The sequence below is a fragment of the Oryzias latipes genome, chromosome 11 (assembly GCF_053564925.1).
Source record: "Oryzias latipes strain Hd-rR chromosome 11, Olatipes_Hd-rR_3.1".
In the NCBI taxonomy this organism is placed as follows: Eukaryota; Metazoa; Chordata; class Actinopteri; order Beloniformes; family Adrianichthyidae; genus Oryzias; species Oryzias latipes.
In genome coordinates, this window is record NC_136247.1 from 9853718 (window position 1) to 9869706 (window position 15989).

Sequence of the window (15989 nt, forward strand, 5' to 3'; positions counted from 1 at the left end):
CAAGAGAAATGTGGAAACTGTTTTAAACTCAAAAGTACACCTTGTTAATTTAAAGGAAATAATGAAAATTTAAGAAAACTTTTTAAAATTTCATAACTATAAACCTTAAACCGTTACCAAATGAAAAATAATGATTATTTTCACGTTAGGGGTGGGGCTTTGAGCCCATTTCTACCAGAACATGATTGACATCGGGAGGCAGAGGTTATGGTAACGTTGTTTCCGCTTCAAAATGGCGCCTGTTGTTGGCGCCGCCGGTGTCATCCCTAGTCTCACGCACCAAACTTTGGGAGAGCAGCAGACACTACTGTTGGGTAGAAATGACGTCACCATAACTTCTGTCACTTGATGTCAATTATGTCAGTACATACACGCTGCCATTGAATGTGCAAGTTAAACAAGGTCAAACTTTGACCAATGAGGGACTTGGATTTGGTGGTGACCAAAGTGACAACCATTTGAAATTTGATCATGAAATTAATAATAGGGGTTTTTTTGCCCAACCGTAATTATATGACACCAAGGCTTTTATATATGGGAATAGAGCTGTGAAATAAAATGTCTGGAGAAAGATTCATGAGATTTGGACCACTTGGACATTTCATATCAAGCCTCTTCCAACTGTAGGTGGCAGAGGTGCGCTAGTAAACAGCAGAAAAAGAAGAAGAAGCCCCTCCCTGCTTGTCCAGTGTGAACACCATGGGCCGAACACACGTTAAAGAATAAGCGTTCAGCACGTTAAAGAACGCGCGTCTAATGCCAGATGTGAACGTAACACAAGAGAAACGAAAAAACAAAGGTTGAAAATACAAAACAGCAGGTGGTGCAATTAAACATTATTTATTCATTTGGTTTTAGGTATTTAGTTGTTTTTTTATTCAAGTTTCAGTTTTACAATTTTATTCTAGAAATTGTTTCCTTTTGCGTTAAATATTTTCACTTTGAGCTGATCCTGCTTTGACCCCATATCGGGTCTTGGCATCAAGGAAGTAAAGCTCACTTGTGCTAACAGAGGAACGCTTATGTGTTTCAGGGTCAGGAAGACGCCCCTGCCCGTGAAGGTTTGGAGCTCTGCTCTGCAGTTCCACATGAGAGGAAAACCCAAAAGCGTCAGTGTGGAGACCAGACCCGGCCAGACCATCGCAGACTTCAAGAAGAATCGAGATGGCTTTGTGCTGCTGCTTCCCGCTAACTAACCCTCATGGCATCGTCCTCATCCTCAGGAGATGAGATAGCATAGACGTATGGGGGGCAGAGTCATTTTTAGACCTGGATGCTCCTGGGGAGACTCTGGGTTCAGCTGCAAAACTTACTATTCATAACCTGCTGGCTTTTTTATGAAGATACTTTTAAAGTGGTGACTGAAGCAAATCAAAAGCACTTTTTTCTGTCATGTCCAAATGTTTCAGATGTGTTTTCTGTGGAAGGAGGAAGAAAATGTGGAAAGATAATAAATTATTGAAAGTTGTGGGACAGACGCTGTTCCACAAATGACTGAGAAGAGTTTGGACTCCTGTGGGTTTGTGTGTGGACTCTTAAGCTACATTTACGCAGAGCATTTGACGTGCATTCTAGAACATGGGTTCTAGCTCATGGTGTTCACACTGGACAATCAAGGAAGGCCTTCTTCTTTCCACTGTTTACTATCACATGTCCACCAAAGAGGTCTGATGCGAAATGCCAAAGCGGTGCAAATCTTGCTGCAGGCTTTTTCTTTCACAACTCTGTTCCGATATACAAAAAACTGGATGTCGTATAATTCCAGACAGACACAGACTGCAATTACCGTAAGAATTTCTCCTCCATGATCAATTTGGTCAACGGTTTGTTCTTCTGTGAATTAAAGGGGACGCCATCCATACGTCGCAACCAAATCGGAGTCCCTGATTGGTCAAAGTTTGACCTGGTTTAACTTTCAAGGCGTGTTAAATAGCCACGTGTTTTGTACATAGAGCCCGAAAACTGTTGCAGAAACTTCTATAGCATCATGTGAGCACAAGAGTTTTGATCGCGCGTTGCCGAGGGCCGTGTGATAAGGCCTTTTGATCTGAACAGACCCAGAGTGGACTCTGAACGGTAGCAGCTTCCTGCCTCGTCCCTCTTGTGTCTCTGCAGCTGATTGGCTGCCTGATAAACCTAGAGCTTCTCAGCTTAGTCAGGAGCTGATCCAGCAGCGGTGTTCCTCCTGGAATAAACAGTTTGTGCTCCCCTTGGACTGTTGTGTTCCTCTGCTTCCTCTGTGGTCCCTCAGCTGCTTTGTACTGCATTATAGCTTCATTCTTTTTTTTCTGCATTCTTAGACCTGGAGGTTTTGCCATCCTGAGTTTTTATGATTCTGACACTTCATTCCAAACAGAGCTGCAACACAAAGCTCCTTTTTTCCATCATGAAAGTTTTCCTGCTGGTCTGAAATGAAGACGCCATGGAGATGAAGACCACGATAAGATCAGAGCTCTCAGCTCCACCAGCTGTGATCACAACAAACACAGCAGGCAGAAGCAAATAAAATTACCTCGAAGCAGTGAATGACGCCGTTCATTTGTGTTTGTTAGTTGTGCAGACGTCATGACTTAATGATGCCCAGCAAACACGAAGCAACGTGACTGCAGAGCTAGGAAGCTTGAAACGGGCTGGCCTTCTTCCTTGTTGGAAGTCATTTATCCTCTGCGTCCTTTGCTGCATCTGCACGTCTGTTTCTGATGCATCTATTCAATCAGAACAGAGCCTCCCTAATAATATTTAAGGATCTTCACACCCACAGTTTGACACATTCAAGCTTCACCGCAAATACAAAACTGCCTTCGGTTATAAATATCACCAATGATCTTAAGCAGCACAGGTGCTCTGAGGAAGTCATCGCCCTCAAAATCTAATAACAGTTTTCCAACTGTCGGCAAGTGTTTCTCACGTCTGTGAGACATTTCTGTTCCAATCTTGTCACTGATAAACTCTAGACAACTCTAGAAGAGTTTTGTCAAACAGGACGTTTAATTCAGCAACCGGTATGAAGTGATTTTTTAAATCTAGAGTTTGGAAACTAGATAAACAGAAAACTTTTCAGAGCTCCATAAGCATTTGTGGCCACAAGGAAGTAAAATTTGGATTACGAAAAGTACCTCCTTACAGCTTCCTGTCAGTTTACAAATCACATTTTAGGTGTGGCACCCTGTCCAGGGAAGAAAGTCTTCCAACTGGTGGAAGTTTGAGACGCTGGAGATGAATTTACTGGTTATAAATGCCTGGTAGTCGTGCGTTATGATATATTTCTCTTAAAGATGACAGGCTTTGTTTTGATGGAACTCTGTTGGACAGAATCTACAAAGTTGCAGATAGATCGGGCAACTATAAACACAACATGCACCTTGTTCATGATAGCATTGGAAAGTGGAAAAGTCTGGTGTGAGACACAGTTTCTACCTCCAGGTCAGTGTTCGAGTCACATGACCCAAAACGACTAATAGGACTTCGAAGTTCATTGTTAGTGTTAAGCTACGTTCAAGCGTTTTTCTCTATAGTTTTGTAAAGACATGGAATAGATTGTAGACAGATGTTACTATGTAAAATAAATCTGTCTCCATCCTGTCAAAATTTCCACAATGCGACGTGAACTGAATAGAATGGGCCGCGCATCAACCCAATTTATGAGGTTTTACACATTAAGGGGGAGGCTCCCTCACCTCAAGTTTATCCTCCTATTAGACTGGGAAATGTGCAAATCCAGAAAACTTTTAAAGTAAATCTGTCATGGTTTGAGTTTGTTTTGTCTTGGTTTTTGTTTTAGTTCTTGTTCTGTCTTGTTTGGTTCTGTTTCCTGTTTTATTGTGAAAGGGTTCCTGTCTTGTCATGTCTTGAGTTGTGCTTCCTTTGGTCCCCATCTGCCCTGATCGTGTTCACCTGTGTCTTGTCTGCCCTGTCTGCATATAAGTTTTGTCTCTGCCTTCCTCTTGTGCTGGTCCATTAGCTTTTGTCATGGTGTTTACGTCATCCTGTCTTAGCGTCCTCGTTCCATGTCCCTTGTGCCACAGTGAGTTTGTGTTTTGTTTTGTTATCCTGCTCTGCAGCGCCTTTTGTTTGGTTATTAAACACCTTGCCCTGAAACCGTTTTGCCTCCCGCCTCTGCGTCTGGGTCCTACCTGCTCTCGAGCCCCCTCATCGTGACAAAATCACAGTTAATAAAAACACCCTTAGGACACATTAGAGGACAAATATATTGTAAATATACTGTATCATATTTTTCTTCCTTTTGAGGCACTGTTTCCCTTGACTGCAGGTCAAGGTTCTTGTGTGCATCAGTAAACAGCAGATAAAATAAATGGATCTCAGGGACACAGAACTTCAGTGAGCGTTAATTGATTAGAAAAGATGTTCTAAATATTTGTTATAAATGTTTAAAACCCTGAGCTACTGTCACTGTTTAAAAGCAGAATATTCAGTGTGAGCCGCCCTCCAGGACAAAACCCATCAAATGACAGAACCCGAGCCATTTTGAAGCACGTGTTACGAAATTGATGATTTGAGATTAATTAGGAGGCGGAAGAGCTTGAACAATCAAACTGCTTTTACTTTTATGTCTTTAAAAAAATAAAGCAACATGTTTTTTTCAAGACATCAAACAGGAGTAGCACAGTCTGCTCCTCCTCCTTTTGACGTCATGGTTCAAGCTGGGGACGCTCTTGTAACCTGTTTACATGCCACCACTATCCTGCTCTATATTGGACTAATCCTGGTTGTATTTTTAGAACTTCGGAAAACCAGGCTGAAGGTTTTCCAGAGAAAGCAGGATAAAAGTGCTTCTGATTGAAGCCAGACAGCAGTGTAAAGCTTTTGATGTGTCTTTGCATTTCGTCAACGAGTTGACCAAAGTGCCCAGAAATGTTTTTTTCCCCCTGCAGTTTGGCCTCTTTGGTGAGTTATTATCGGTAAACCAACCCGAACATCAGCCTCGTGGGCGTTCTCCGTCTCTGCCAGCAGCCCTAGAGGTCAAACAGATTTAACTCTGAATCTAATTTATCTCTGATGGTCGCATCTCTGTGACAGCAGGCTCCTCTGTAAAACGTGAAGGATTCTCTTTGCTAATCTGTAAAGGCTCCTCTCCGAGTTGCCCCCCCCCCCCCCGCCCACTCCCACTCCAGTCAATCAGAAACAGATTACAGACTAAAAATGACATTTATTTCAGTGTAATCCTTCAACCCAACTGCAGCAGTTTCTCCACGTCAGGTGAGCATCTGAAGAAGCTGATTTTTTTCTTTCCTATTAACCTCCTTTTTACAAAACTACACTCACAAATCTAGTCAGCTGCGTTCCCTTTGGTCTGCCTTCACTGCTCTGTCCAATCAGGACTCCTGCATGACTGATCTAGTATTTTATGTCCGGCATTTGTTGATGCAATTACTTAAAGAGGTACGCAATTCTATTACAAAAAGCACTGGCACCTAGTCTGATTCTCTGTGGAGATTAGCAGCCAGGATTTGGTAATGAGTCTGGGAGGATTTATCAGTGGGAATAAAATATGTGTCCCAGAGTTTCTGCGCTGTTTCCCCTTCCAATCCTCTCAGGCCTGCAGAGCGGCCGCCCATTTGGTGAGACTGCAGGTTTTCCAACGGCGTCAGGGGGGTGGGAGTCACATGCGGGAGATTACAGTAACGTGAGGGGCAGATTGTTTTTTTAGGCTGCTCTGAAACAGCATTCCAGCATCCTGAATGAACGTCAGTGTTTAGGCCACAGTTCAGTCTCAAGTACATGAAACAAAAAAAACAAAACAATTGAGATGGGGACCCCCAGGTTCCTGAACTCACTGAACTATGTATGCTATTTTGATAAATATGGTCAAATAATGTCCTTTAAATCACAAGTAAAATTTTGAACTCCACCACTAATAAAGCTCACTCAAAAAGAAAATTATTTAGCACTCTTGGGCTTGATTTAGGACTGCGCAGTGCTGGTTATTTATCTGCAATGAAACAAAAAAAAAGACAAACTGTTTTTTCTGCATTAGAGGCCCACTTAAAAGCCTATTGTGAATATGCTAATACTGCTAACAAACTGTTTTTTTTATTGGGAATTAAGCATTTTACAACTGTTTGTCAAACGTCTTCAGCACCATTGTCAATAACTATTGATGCCTGTCACAAAAAATCTGTTGTGGGCTTTTTTTTTTGCTACAGATCTTTGACATTTTTGGGTCAGACCAGCTTTTCTAAATTTACTTGCAAAACATATCAGGGTAATGATTTTGCTTGAAATCAGAAAAAGATCTCTTTGTTATTCCAGATCTTAAATTTGAAGGTCTGTATGATAAAGTCTTCAGGTTCATAGTTATGTTTAAAAGCTTTTGATTTTCTTTGTCTTCACTCCAGAGCGCAATCCCCCTTCTGACGCCAATGTGGCAATCTTACAAAAATCTTACAAAAATGGATTTGCCCGGAAATGATTTTTTCCCCCTTATTTATCTTCTTCAGCCCAGAGATACACTGTACACTCTGTGCTTAATTTATCCACAGCCGGGTTACAACAGGTCAGGTTTCTTATTTGTTCGGGCTTTCTTAATATTTATACTGAAAGTCTCTTTCAGTGCCCTGTGTTCATTTATACATCCCCATTAACAAATAAAAATAGAAATGTGCTTTCCAAAATGTAAAAAAATATTGAGAAAAATACATATAGATAAATAAAAATTGGATTAATTAAAGCGGCATTGTTGCCCCTTTACTCCACCAGGCCAAATGCTTGCTACTTCTGTTCCCTCTATGGCTCATTAGGTGTCAAAGTCGTTGTTTATCAGACTGTCTAGTATCATGGTAACAGCTGGAAGCTGGTGTGGCTTTAATTCTACCCAGTATTACAAATGGCACTCTAGCCATATTTTTTATTTAAAATCATGACATCTTTGATGGGTAAATACGGGCCATAGACTGGCATTTTTGTAAAAGAAACTTTCCTTTACAAAAATGCCAGTTTATGGCCCGTATTTACCCGTAAGGGCAGTTAAGGACTAACCACTAAGCAGAAACAGCTGCCTGCACATTGTGGCCGGGATCCTCCTAAAAAATAGGGTCTGAAGCCTGACCCTACTGGTGGAACTGGAGTAGACACACTACTCCTCCATGTTGACTTAAATGTTAGTTGAAGCAGTTTGAACATCTGGTAAGAAAGGCCATCTTGGCACCTCCCTAGATAGGTGTTTTGAGAATGTCCCACTGGTAGGAAGCTTCCTGGCAAAGCCTAGAAAGATTATATCCTCTTGGAAGGAGGAGCTGGAAGAGGTCCCAGTGGAAAGGGAGTTCCAGACATCCTTGCTGAGGCAGCAAACCAAACCAGAATACGGGGTGAACAGTTTGCCCTCTTTAGAAACTTGGTTGGTGACGCTTTGAAAGTGAGTGTGACAGCAGGACAGTTGAATCCCAGAGGATCAATAAAAGCCTGGAAGGATGCAGCTTTCAAAGCTGACCACAAAAACCCAAACAAAGACTTTCAACATTTGATTTGTGTTCCAAAAAGACAATAAGAGAGGCCACCATCTGCAGCAACAGCTCTAATTCTTCTTCTCAAAAGCCTCGCTGGCTTCACCTCTCCTCCTTCTCTGCCCTGTCATGTACCCCACCCCAACCACTGACCCTTGCTTTGTCCAGCACCATATGGTTTGTGCCTCAGTGCCCTCCTACTTGTCTGTTGTGATTATAAAAAGGCATCTCAATAACCAGTTTCCAATTCTATCAGACAGAGGGATCAGACGGTAACTCAGCTTCAGCAAGTAAGCAGCTTACTGAAAAGTCATTTCCAGTCTTGGTTTTATGCAGGAAGACATCTGCTTTTAGATAAAAGCAAAATAAAATGGAAATGCCGGGTTTTAAAGCAGATTTACTCTTCAATATCAGTGTTAATAGGGATGACAACTTTACATTGTTGCCTTATTGATGCAAGTTTCATAGAAAATGATTTTTCTGTGTATTTTAATAGATTTTTTCTATGTTTTATGCAGAAAGGACTTAGACGAGCCCAAGGTGTAATATTGTGACTCAAAGGACAATTAAGCTACGTTCACACTGGCCTTGCGTGTAAGCACCCACTTACATTGGAGAGTCTATGTAGACATGCGTTTCGGACTTCCATGTTCAAAACCCTCATGTTCACGCGTAGCTCAGCACTTTTTAAGTCAGTTTTTGGACTGCACGTACAAAATGTGCATTCATTAAACATGCATTGAAACTTAAAACAGGTCAAACTTTGACCAATCAGGGACTAGGATTTGGTAGCGACATATGGATGGAACCCCTTTTCATGCACTGAATTGCCAATCGTCTGAAAATGTATCATGGAGGAGAAATTGATTATTGCGTTTTTTGCCCGACCAGAATTCTGTCATATATCTGAATCTATCATATATAGGAATAGAGCTGAGAAAGAAAAAGCCTGTTTATTTTGTATTTATTATATATTCCAGGTTGGCAGGTGTGGAAGCTCATCTGAATTCTGGACAAATAAAAACTGTAACTATTAAAAATAGCCTTTGTTTTTCATTCAACTCTTTCAATGGTAAAATATTTTTGGATGAAGAAAATATGTCTTAGTGGCCAGATTTTTTTCCTTACATAAAAAATTCTTGGTCAGACAATTTTACTTACCCCACTTGCAGATTTTTTTTTTTGCTTATGTAAAGACATTTTTGTTAAATTTGAAGATTAAAAAAAAAAACTATTTCTAGGGGGCCTGTTTTTGCAGTGCAAAGCTGAGATAGAAGAGGAAGTTATTGATCACTTTTTAAACAAAAACTTTAAAAACTTTCACAGTCAAATAAATATTTCATGCCTCCAATAACCCTTGTGCTATCCTAGGCACTTTACCATTGGGAGTTGGGTCATCTAGACCCACTAGACAGTGCGCTGAACCTTTTTTCTTCAATGATTTGTGATCTTCACTGGTGTCCATGGATTACATGAAATCTTTCCACTTTTATCCACCTTTGTCATAGTAGGGAGAACACGTCGATGTAAGGGTGGGGTCATCTAAGATAGCACAATGGTTAATCCTAAAAAATTGTTGCATCTTTCATTAAAGGTTTAGTTTGGTAAATAAACAAAAACTGCAAGTCTGGATTTCAGCTTCATTCTTTATTAAATAATCAATAAAGTAAACAACAAATCATAAAAAAAGAAACAACGTATGACAAAAATGAAATTTTTTCAAGTTTTTCCATCAACAGTGTTTTCACTTTCACTTCGTATAGGTGGGATGTAAGAGTGGTGCAGGCTAGGTGATGGGAGGAGCTGGAGCCTCCTGTATTAATGCAAAAAGAAACATTTAACTTTTTAAAATGATCCATCTTTGCAGAGTCCCTTCTAAACGGAGTGATTTGACTCTGTAAGAGCTTTTATCAAAGGACAAGACAGATTTTTGTATCTATTATCATGTTACACTTGAGACCATCTTAAAGATGAGAGTGAAGCTGCATCATATCTAGGTTAAATTTGCAACAGAAACCAATAAGCACGTATAAAAAAATAAGACAGAAGCAGGAAGTTAAAAAAAATTTCTAAACTATGGGGCTGGCATGCACACTACTACACGGCAATGCTACTACAGCTTCCTCCTTATTCTGAACTCATTTTTACAGAAACACATTTTTACATTGTCAGTTCAACTACAGCAGCATCCAGAATGACACAACTCACAGAGCTGTGCACTCGCAGGGTCGGTGGTTCACTTTTTGTTTTAGTTTTTTGATCCACAGATCCCAGAAAAACCCCAGTGAAGATGAAAAATCTTCATACAGAGCTCCAACCCAGACGAGTCCGTCCATAAACTTCAGAACGTTCCTGACCTCCTTTTGAAAAAGCCTGAAGCTTCTTCATGGAAAGAAATAGCATGAACTCTTTAAATTTTGATTTCCGCGAGCCCACCATCAGAGTTTGAGGAGCTGGAGCAGCTCAGGGTCCATCCTGGTCTCACATGCCCTCTGCGGTAAGTCTCTGAAGATTCTGCGGCTTCGGTCGAAGCTGCCGCCAAGCCTCTCCGCTCCAGGAACAGATTTGATTGGACAGTCGAGTGACATCACACCCCTGATCACAGATGTAACTTTGGAGGAGGGGGGAGCAGTCGCTGCCTTTAACTTTGACCCACATTCACTCAAAAACACAGCAAACAATTTTGCCTCCTGGAGGTTGATAGATCCAATGAAGCAGGCAGTGAACAACAGCTGAGTGTTTGAAAACGAGAAGGGTGTGTGTGTGTGTGTGTGTGTGTGTGTGAATACACAGGCATCCTTGTGGGGCCTGAGCGCAACGATGAGCAACATGGCCGCCGAGAAAGCTGAGCATCGCTCACTCATGACTCAATGCCAGCACCCCTCACAGAGGCAGGTGCCAGCTCAGAACACATCCCCAGGGTTGGGGGGTTTATTCCCTCGCTGATGCAAACTGCAGGGCAACTCCACAGAGTTTATTCTGTGTGACAGGGTGGAAAGATCAAGGCCCCTTTGCCAGTTAAGACCTACAGCTGGAGGGGCACCGTTAACCCCCACCCCACTGCCGCCACCACCACACCATAGAGCTCTGCTCCACTGAAGGTGGTTTCAGCTGTGCTATAAACATAAATCTGAACAGACTGACGGAACTGGGAGGAAATCAACACAGTACAGGCAGCTGACTCCCGCTGATTTTCAAAATAAACTCCACCAGCAAATGGTGACTCATTCTGAAGGGCCCATAGTCCAGCTTCTCAGGGGGTCTCGTCTCCACTGGATCGGGGTTCATTTGTTTTCAAAAGCGTTTAGTTCAATGATTCTATTTATGAACAGAGAAACTTTAAGGTCAGGGAGAAACTTCAGCCCAAGAGCTGTTTGCAACATTCAAACTTACCAGATCAGATTGTTTTATCGCATTTTCCGCACAACTGTATAAGGCTTAATTCTTTTCAAAAAATAAAAAATGAACCTTATAATCTTTACTATATAAGGATTATTTTTTATATATGGATTAATACACATGGTTGGGTGTTTTTGTGAATACGCTAATGCGGCTAACTTGTAGCAGTGTCAGACAGTGTTTTTACGTGTTACCTACACATAAAGTTACATGTATTGGTAATAGCCTATCATGTACCGTGTTACATGCTAGTTCGGCAGTTCCTGTGAATGCAGTTAATGTGAAGAACAAATGTCAAACAGCTAAAGTGACTTTACCTTTAATAAAGTCTGACTGACTGACAGACTTTGACTCTTTTGTCTAGCTTAATGGGCCTTATAGTTTGGTGCGCCCTGACATAACATTTGAAATGGATTATTCATTGATGTGCGCCTCATAATCAAGTGGGTCCTATAGTGCAGAAAATATGGTATATTTTCTCAAATTCTTTTTGATCAGGACTGCTGAAGTCCTGAATTGAAATACTTTAAACTGCAGTCGAAAGTCGTCAAAATAACAGTCCTTGAACGCAACACAAAGTTTAATCTTCGATGTATAAACTGCAGCTGTCATTGACTCAAACAAAAAAGCGGAAGGCTATTGATAAAAATCGTGGTTTATGTGTTTGTTAATCCATCAGTGATTCAGCTTTTAGCTTCCACTTCCATTTCCTACCCAAAATGTCAAACATTGCTCATTTTTAAAAAACCTTTTAAGGGGAATATAAAATGTTTGAGATCAAAGGGTCTTTCTTTAAAGATGCAGCAGCAGGAATAAGTCTGGAACTGGAACTTTTCAAAAAGAAAACTTCACAAGTTCTTCTTTGATGGCCCGGATGGACCTTCAGGAATAGTTGGATAGAATGCTCTTAACTCGGTTCTCCGATGTTCTACTGTTCTAAAGAATGAATAAAGGAAGCAATGATGTGTCCTTCTCATTATGTTTAAGAGCTACTGGATTATTTCATTAAGATATCATTTAGAAATTAGTTTCTTCTCAACATTGAGAGAAGTATAAATAAAATAACAAAAATACTAATATATATCAATAAAAAATAATTTCTATGTAACGTACAACTGTCAAATTTTACGTTTGTCTCACTGCGCTGAAAATAATTTAGAACTAAAAAATATTTAAAGTAGCAAGGTTCCCTCTTGTCATCTTAGTTTTTTAAATCACCTAAACTATTTTCAGTTTAAAGTGAGAAAAATGTGGGGAGGTTGGCACAGTAAGAGCCCATTCACACGTTTATTCCTGGTTTGATCCACACCTGACTTCATTTCCCATGCTGGCAGGTGTGGAAGCTCATCTGAATTCTGGTGTGGTTCACTTCAGTGTGAACGCAAACAAAGACCTTCTTCATACTCCAGAGAGGAGGAGGAGGGCCAAGCATGGAAAATTACATAAGAGCTGTTAATCACATATTTATAAACTCTGAAAAACAGCCAACAGAGACATTAGAAAAGCAAAAGCGTTGATCATGTCAGAGGCCTGAGCTGCATGATTTTTCCCGGTGGTTCCAGTTTTCGGTTCCTTTCTGAGTTTTTGTGTGAAACCAAACCAGATGAAAGGAAGGACAGTTATCAACAATTCTGCCATTGGATTTGAGTCACAGAGAGAACGTACCATCAACTGGGACTCATTCCAGAGAAAAGAAGACTGTAAACACTCCCTGTGGATTTTAAACACCTAACTGTCTGGAAAAATGTTCCTAGATATTGTGTTACCACAAATGTGTGTCTCCAATTGAAAGACTTCAAAGTAAAAATCTGAACCACAAGAGCGCCACTTGCAAATCTTATTAAATGAAGATCCATGTTAGTTATTCCGAAAATTCTGACTGTTCAACTGTGGTCAGACAGGACATTTTTTTTTATTTTTGGGCAGAAATGTTTCATCTAAAATTCTACTTTTCTTTCCTTTTTCCCAGAATAGACATTCTTTTATCAGATGTGTCATCAAACTGCTAAGTTTTAAGACAATAAATAATAACTTGACTTTTTCAAATGTCCCCATCTGGCATTTGGAAGCTAGTTTGCTATGGAGCAAAAACTCTATATCTGCTCCCACTTTGACTCGTCAGAAACAACCAAAGACAGAAATTTACAGACTGTCCCTAAAAGCCTCTCGGTGGCAGCAAGAAGGGCAACGCTTGTTTGTCATTTTCAAGGCCTGAACACCAACTTCCCACCACTGTCCTGCATGCAGACTGGCCCAGGAGGTGGGGGCAGAAGCTGAGAGTGGGGAGGGGTTCTGCTGATAATCCAATAATCCCATTACCAATGTGTGTGTGTGTGTGTGTGTGTGTACACGTGTGTGTTGTGGACATGTTGCAGGAAACAAAGGAGAGGGGGGGTAAACAGCTGATGACCCTGGCTGCCTGCCACCACTGTGCACAGACACACTGATCGACTCTCACGGCACAGATACATTACCCCACACACACGCACACACACCCCCACACACACACACAAAGGCCTCTGCACATGCGACCTGTGTGGTTTGCGATCCCTCTGAAGCTGCAGCTGCTCCCGTCTTTCAGTAAAGAGTCCAGAAGTCAGACTTCTCTGGTTTCTGAAGAAAAAATCTGCTTCCTGCAGCAGCTGAGACGACTTAGACCAAAACCTGGCATGGCGGGCGGGGGCCTAAGGGGACAGGTGGACCAAATGGTTACCCGTTTGATGTGAACTCACTTTGGATACAAAATGCAAATAAGTTCCCAGAAATTGAACATGAAGAATGTCCAATCAGGAGCCTGGAGAAGAATCTGCAGGCAAACATGGTGGTGGAGGGGTCAGAAGAGACCAACTCATCGATCCAGAACCCGGCTGTAGTCCTGAGGGCCACAGCCACCTTCGCTTTTGAGTTCAGCGAAGACTTGAGTGAAGAAGTGCGGGTCGGCGTTGATGCGCAGCATCTTGGCGCTAGTGGCGTTGATGATGGCGAGGCAGCGGTCCCAGAAAGCCTCCTTTCCCGCCTCCACCAGAAAGGGCTTAAGCGGATATGAGATCTCGTTGCCCATGTATGAGTAGGACAGGTAGAGGCAGGTGAGCAGGATGGCCTGCAGTTCGTGCTCTGACGCCACCACATCCCCGTCCACCACGTCGCGGCACAACATGTAGACAAAGACCACGTTGGCCGGTGTGACAAAGGCCTGGTCCTGCCAGCCCTGCAGCAGCAGCGAGCGGTCCACGGCGCGCAGCCACAGCACTGGGTCAGCCGGAGACAGATGCTTGAGACGGTAGCAGCGGCAGCACAAAAACTCACCCAGGCAGCGCAGGAGTTCACTGGTGGAGGCCTGTACGATGACACGCTTTGGGGAGGAGCTTCCCTGTGGAACCTTCTTCACGGAGGACAGCTGATGGGATCTGCCGTGGCCGTAGGCGGGCCCCTGACCCAGTCCGAGCCCATATCCGAGCCCCAGACCCAGTCCTGCTGGGCCCTCATAGTTGGAAAGGTTGGCACAGGACAGAGACTTCTTGACATTCTCGCGGTTCAGGTGCAACAGCGGGTCTTTCTGGTAGATGTTGTTGTTGTTGTTCAGAGAGTCTGCAAGAGCCACCGGTCCGCTGGAGCCCTTCTTGGAGTGGCCACCCTTCTTCTTGGTGGAGGCCACCAATCGCTTCCAATTGAGCGCCGGCAGGAAAATGGACTGGCCTCTCTTCAGGCTGCGGTCCTTCTGGGTGTTCAGGGAGCGGCTGCTCAGGCTGGGGTAGTGGCTGAGCGAGCCCGGGTGGTGGTGGTCGTAATAGCCTGGTTTACGGGCGCCCGGCGACAGCGACAGCACGGTCCCCATGGTGATGCAGAGCTGGCAGTTTCACGAGAAAAACACGTCGACTGTTTACTTCTCCGAATTCAGAAGACAGGAGATGACATGACGAGCTGATGGAGACACAAGTGAAGACTTAAGTTTATCCTCCACCATAACCAGCGAACACCGTTTTTTAAGATAATCATTTTCAAAGTATTAATTTGACACATTTGATGCTTCTGACACAGAATATACAAAAATAGTCTCCCAAAAAAAAAAAAAAAAAAAGAAAATTGACAAAAACTTGCAAATATTTCTTAAATAAAACGTTTAGATCCCGAACTGGAAAAAACTGCCCAGAAGTGGATTAAATTGATCATTAAAGATTAATTTCCTTAAAAAAAACTTTATCTGTTTTTACACATTTATGCGCAGAAATTTTCAAGAATTATGAGAAAATCTGGATAAAACAACGACTAGACATTTAAAAACTAGTAATGTCTTAGATAAATGGCTTCTTCCACTCGTTGTTTTTTTCAGCAGAGCCAAAAGTCTCGCGCACAAGCGCACGCGATAAATTTGTTTTGTCTTATGCCAAATAAACAGCTTAACGTGACCTCACCTGTACCGTCTTTTCCTGGCAAATATTAAGAATAATAGGGAGATGAAGAGCAAACAAGCGCGCGGATCAGAGCGTCGGTATGGAGGGGCGCCTCTCCAGCTGCCGCGCGACACTCATCTTGAGCCTTATTGCAGCGCGGCACGCGCGCGTGACCTGCGCGGTAACTCCATATCTGAACTCCGAGCTTTCGCTTCAAAGCTGTTCTCCCATCTCCTCTCCAACGCGCACGAGAGCACAGAGACTCTCGCTGCACTTCCTCGCGCTGCACTCCGGGAAGCACGCGCTCGCAGCATCAGCGGTTGAATGAGCGCCGCTCACACGCGCCGCTCAGACCCCTGAGCGCGAGCTCATTCAGCAGCCAGTAAGCTCACGGATCCTTCACAGCGTGACATTGCCTCCCGTGCAGACGGAGGCTCCTCCCACCACACGCGAGATAGAGACACAATTTTTTTCTACAAATATCAACAAAACAAAAATAAAAAGCATTTTACGGAAAGATTCTTGTTAAAGTCCTGCAGATAAAATAACTAAAACATTTTAAGCAAAATGTAAACAAAGAGTCACAATAAAGGTGGAAAAACAAGTCGACCAACTGAAAAATAAAACCTTGTTTTTGTGGCAAAAAAAATTATATACACACACACACACATATATATATATATATATATATATATATATATATATATATATATATATATATATATATACACACACACTA

At 42.3% G+C, this 15989-nt stretch overlaps 2 protein-coding genes across 4 annotated transcripts in view; one reads left to right on the forward strand and one right to left on the reverse strand.

Moving 5' to 3' along the window:
• myo1g (myosin IG) overlaps positions 1-1503 on the forward strand; it is a 47099-nt gene extending 45596 nt beyond the window's left edge. For all 3 annotated transcript variants that reach the window (XM_078954744.1, XM_023960026.2, XM_023960027.2), the window contains exon 22: positions 1034-1503. In XM_078954744.1, the coding sequence (XP_078810870.1) occupies positions 1034-1196 (163 nt within the window). In that variant the 3' untranslated portion in view covers positions 1197-1503. The remainder of the gene's footprint in view (positions 1-1033) is intronic.
• A 7585-nt stretch (positions 1504-9088) lies between these two features.
• si:dkeyp-92c9.2 (cyclin-dependent kinase 5 activator 1) lies at positions 9089-15681 on the reverse strand. The gene is made up of 2 exons (XM_011481105.4): positions 15272-15681; positions 9089-14780 (listed from the first exon to the last, which is right to left on the reverse strand). The coding sequence occupies exon 2, from the start codon at positions 14692-14694 to the stop codon at positions 13708-13710; it is 987 nt and encodes a 328-aa protein (XP_011479407.1). The 5' UTR covers positions 14695-14780; positions 15272-15681; the 3' UTR covers positions 9089-13707.
• Positions 15682-15989: the final 308 nt, after the last annotated feature.